This window comes from Penaeus vannamei, chromosome 1, assembly GCF_042767895.1.
Source record: "Penaeus vannamei isolate JL-2024 chromosome 1, ASM4276789v1, whole genome shotgun sequence".
NCBI classification, from domain to species: domain Eukaryota; kingdom Metazoa; phylum Arthropoda; class Malacostraca; order Decapoda; family Penaeidae; genus Penaeus; species Penaeus vannamei.
In genome coordinates, this window is record NC_091549.1 from 22,063,916 (window position 1) to 22,068,915 (window position 5,000).

Here is a 5,000-nt window from a genome sequence, read left to right on the forward strand (position 1 = left end):
TTCCTACCTAACCTCACTCCTGCCTTAGTTGACCTTACTGGTAAACATATTCCTACCTAACCTCACTCCTGCCTTTATGCTGTACCAGAACTGGGGCTCATTGCCCTGTCTAGGACAAGGATTGGTCAGACTGAGAAGAAGACTGCCTTGTTGACTATGATGCAGTATCAGTTCAGTGATTCACTATTCCCCAGAGACTACTGTAAATCAAACATGAATATTGTTAAGATTGCCTTCCTTAAACATGACCTTCCTGTGAAGTCTATATAGAAAGAGAATCTTGCCCTGCCAGACCATAACCACCCCATCACTGTCAGAAAAGATGGAATTTTAGATGCCCTGTAAAGCACTATCGCTCACAGCCTCCTACCCTCTATGTACGCAGCCTAGTCATGACCGTTCAGATTGATCTGCACAATTACGTACATGTGCCAATTGTAGTGGCTCTTATAATGTATATTACAGGAACTGCGCTACCCACAAGTCTGAGGTGGTAGTTCCCAGTTACAAACTTAGCCCCACTCTATGAGAGGCCAGACAAGAAGTCTGCTAATGAGGTTTTTCTATCACTCCTGAGTCAAATGCTATCCTTTGTTCCACTTTTCTCCCCTGTACCCAAGTTGTCTTTACATCTTCCTCAGTACCTCTTTCCCCCTACTCCTCCCATTCCCACTTCTATTTCCCCTATCTTCCAGTCAAATCCATTTTTCATGCTAAATCCAGATACTGCAATATCCACAACTCCCCCTTTCTCTACGTGAATCCTTTTTGTCACAACAGTGTCCTTCCCCGTATCCCACCTCCCCTTATGAATCTCCTGATGCTACACCTTCTCTTTCTTACCACCTACCTCAATCCACAGGTACTTCTCATCCTATTTCTTCAACACCCATTTCTACCCTTATTACCCACTGATAGCATCAAAAGGGCTCTTCAACAGCAGAAAATTTGAGGTTTTTGTTCTCACAGACCTGATCTTCATCCCCTCATAGCTTCCTACGATCTATCCATTATCTGTCTCCAAGAAACTTTCTGAACACATCCTCTAGTACTGATTCTAGATTATCATTTTGTATCAACCCCTCACTCTTTCTATCTCCTTTATACTCGTCCATTAAAAAACACCATACCCTATACCTCCCTTTCAAACCCCTTGCACAATTATTTATATCTTTCTTTGTTGCTGGATCACGTTTCAATTTAGTTTTCCCCTTTTCTTCCCATTGACTTAAGGCCTTTGAAAATTTACTTTCTCAACTTCAACCACTGTTCCTCATAGTTGGTGATTTCAACTGTTGGAATCTTGCACCACTACTTCCCTGGGATTCTTTCTTTCTAACATAGACCATACCTATCTTAATTTAGACCAACCCACCCACTCTGACATACGTACTCAAACCTTTTTATGCGTTGACCTTTCTCTTTCCTCTCCTTCCCATCATCTAGATTTTCATTTGTCAGTTCTGGACCACCTTCCTTACAGTGATCACCCCTATTCTCTTCTACTTCCTATGTCCACCTCCCCAACCCCATACTGGTGATTTGCCAGAGCAGACTGGCATACCTTTATCTCTCTCTACCATACTACCCCCTACTGCTGTTCTACCTCTTAACATCTTACACACTTTACACATATCATTAACTCACTCATACCCTTTTCACCACTATACTTTATCATAGTGCTATATGACCTTGATGTATAGCACATTCATTTGTTTTAACCATTAACCATCTATAAAGCGATTAGGAGTAAAGTTGTTGCTGGAATTGTTTTATGTATACAGGTAACATGTATATGCTTTTTAATTTTTAGATAATGTAGTGTTATTATAGTCTTAGGTCTGTACTTACAAAGCATTCTATTCCAAATCCATTGCTTTCTTACAGGTAGCAGGTCATGATAAGGAACTCTGGGTATCAGCAGAAGCCCTTGATGTGATTATTGATTTGTACTCGGATGACAAAACTGATAAGTTGGCCTACCAGGTTCACTTGGTAGACACATTGAAAGAAATCCAGCCGCAATTTAAGTCTAGGGTGAGTGTCTGTTCATATTGTAGATGTCTGGAAATGTGAAGAACATATATTTCTGAGCAGCTTTAGAAAAGATACAGGGAAATTTATAAGTGAATATAGTTAATTTATTTGTCAACTGTCTTTCAATTTATGCTGCTCATAACTATGAAATTAAGCTGGCCCCCCCCCCACCCACCCCCCCAAAAAAAAAAAGTGACTACCAATGGAAGGAAACCATTCTTTAAATTGTTAACTCTTTGTTTGATATGTAGCATATTTAGAGAAATTCCATTTAAATTTAATATTGCATTTCAGCACCAGCAGCAAAAGAAGAAGCTTGGAGACCACAGAGCTTTGGTGCTGACAGTGAGAGACAACCTTGTTGCTTTTATCAAGTACAAAGGACCCAGAGCTGCCAAATTCAAAAACACTTGAGGAATTAGATATATAAACAGTGCTTCAGAGCATTCATTACTGTATTTCTTGGCATGAATTAAAGAGTACATTGTGGTTGTGTGAGATTTTTTTGTTGTTTTGATAATTAACTAAAGTTTCATGTTACTAAATTATTCCATTTATTTCAGTACAGAACACAGTTTTAAGATAGAAAATACCCCAAAACCAGGGCTCATGTTATACATTAACCCACTAGCGGCGGTACATTTTCAAGCCGAAAATAACATTTTCCGGGTGGCTTTAAAATTGGCATGCGGGTGAGTCCTGGAACCTCCCCGTGCGCTGCCCGCCATAGGCGAAAAAATCAGAGTGTGAGCTCTGATGTAGCATCACACCGGTGGGATGCTCAGTAATATTTATTTTTTAAGGTGTCTTATATGTGGGACACCTGTCATAAGTGGGTTAAGTATAAAATCCAAACTTTGATACAACTTTTGGGGTATTTCACATTCAGACATACATGCCATTTCCTCTTGATAATGTTCATTTTATAATTATCAGGACTTTTTTCTTTTCATTATTGTCTCACCCTGTTACCCAGTGTCTTACAATCATTTTGTTGTCAGCATGTTTTCTTGGTGTTCTCTATGATTTAAGGGATATTTTCTGTATTGAACATATTGAAATCTTCATTTCTGCTAAGGGTTTGCTTTTATATGTAAAAACTCAAGGTAAGCATTGACATTTTTGATGATGCTATATAACTTACACATATACCAAATGATATAGTGTGCATGCAGTGATGAAGGCAATTAGAACTTAATCCATTTTGGAAATATTGCATAATAAGAATACAGATGTTTGTAACCTTTCCAGATCTGTTTGCTTTCATCAGATTTTATCATTGCTAACTTTCTTGCAAGATCAGAGAGCTTCTCTGTTAAAATACCTTGTTAACCTACAGTGAATTATTAAAAGGGGGAGCTATTTTCATTAATCAATAATTTAAAATCTTTAAGCAATTTCTACACATATATCTATTTCATAGCTTCAAGATTTTCACTGCTTTATTTTCATATGCTCTTGAAATTTTGAAATTTGCTTCTCTCCTTCTTGGAATCTTATTTAATGCACTATTGACAAAAAATAAATCATGTAATTTCTTTAACTTTTACATGAGTTGATATATGTAATTGAGGAAATTTAAGTATTAGTTTTATCCAGTATTATTATGTTTTCATGAGAAATTTCAATGCCTAAGATACAGTAATATAGTACTCTCAGTCCTATTATCCATGGGTATGCCTATAAATAGAATCTTGATTTCCAAATAGTATCATTGAAAATCAACATTGAAACATTGAAATATGTCAGCTCAGAAAATGGTGACAGTGTAGCTGAGAAAATGTGATGTAGGCAACTTCTCTATAATTTTTGTTTGTTATGATGCATATTTGATATATGCAGCAATTAAATATTAACCCACCTGTGTATGATGTTACACAGTACACCCTGGGAGTTTTTGTAATGTTTATATATTTTTATCAGTGAAGAAGTTCAAATGATATATATATGAAAAAATAAAAATTGGATTATTTTGATGTATCATTTTCACCACTAAGACAGTGTATTTATTTAAAGAATTAATAGGCTCAGCAACTAAGTTGGACTGCGCTCCTATAGTGTCAGAACACTCTTTTTAAGTATAGTACACAATTTTGGCAATGCAGAACTGGGTTTACTGTTAGCTCTAAATTCTTTGGTTAGAGATAGAATCTCTCAGGCTTTTTCTTTCTGAAGCCATACATCAAGAGATGAATATGAAAAATTAGTTATGTAATCCATATGACAAATAGTGTGGCAATGGACTCTTCAGGGTGCTGAGGCATTTTAAGCTTATGTAGAAAAAGTAAAAAGCTGAAGCACAACATTCTCTTTTCCTAGTTTTGCTTATAATTTTTCAGACTGAACATAATCAAATCAGAATTCAGAAAAAAACGGGAATCTGAACATCCTTTTGCTAACTATCTAGGTTAACTATCTATTTGCTCAAGATAATATATTGTAGGCTATTTTTATTCTTGTAGGACTTGCTGAGCCTTTCTGCATGAAACTTTGGCTGCTTGTGCATTGTGCCGAGATAATGAAAGGTGGATTTTAACCCTTTATATACAGTTATAGTGTCAACCGTGAATTTTGTCATATACAGATGGCTTCACAAGCGCTCAGCCACCAAGGAATTAATTAGTTGTGCAACTTGACCTCCACATAGTCCTTGACTTGTGGGGGATTTTTTAATGATTTTTAAATCAAGACTGTTATTATAACTATTAATATTATTAGCATTATATTATCAAAATACCAATAGCAACAGGATATTATAAAGTCTCCCCTAATTCTATGCCCATTGTTGTTGTGGGGCAGGCTAAAGAGACGGGGACTGGGGCCTGATATGGGATCACCCCTGCCTTGGATCTCGGCCCTCACCTCAACTGATTTTGCATGGTCTTTTATTCTCTACCTTCTTTTACCTTCTCTTCTTCATCCCCTTCTGTCCACATCCTAAAGTGTGAGAGCTGTACTGAAAG

At 36.8% G+C, this 5,000-nt stretch overlaps 1 protein-coding gene across 2 annotated transcripts in view; it reads left to right on the plus strand.

Moving 5' to 3' along the window:
- The window catches only part of LOC113828855 (HEAT repeat-containing protein 3), a 24,482-nt gene extending 20,474 nt beyond the window's left edge, over positions 1–4,008 (plus strand). For both annotated transcript variants that reach the window (XM_027381922.2, XM_027381923.2), the window contains 2 exons: positions 1,888–2,037; positions 2,332–4,008. In XM_027381922.2, the coding sequence (XP_027237723.2) occupies positions 1,888–2,037; positions 2,332–2,451 (270 nt within the window). In that variant the 3' untranslated portion in view covers positions 2,452–4,008. The remainder of the gene's footprint in view (positions 1–1,887; positions 2,038–2,331) is intronic.
- The last annotated feature ends 992 nt before the right edge of the window (positions 4,009–5,000 follow it).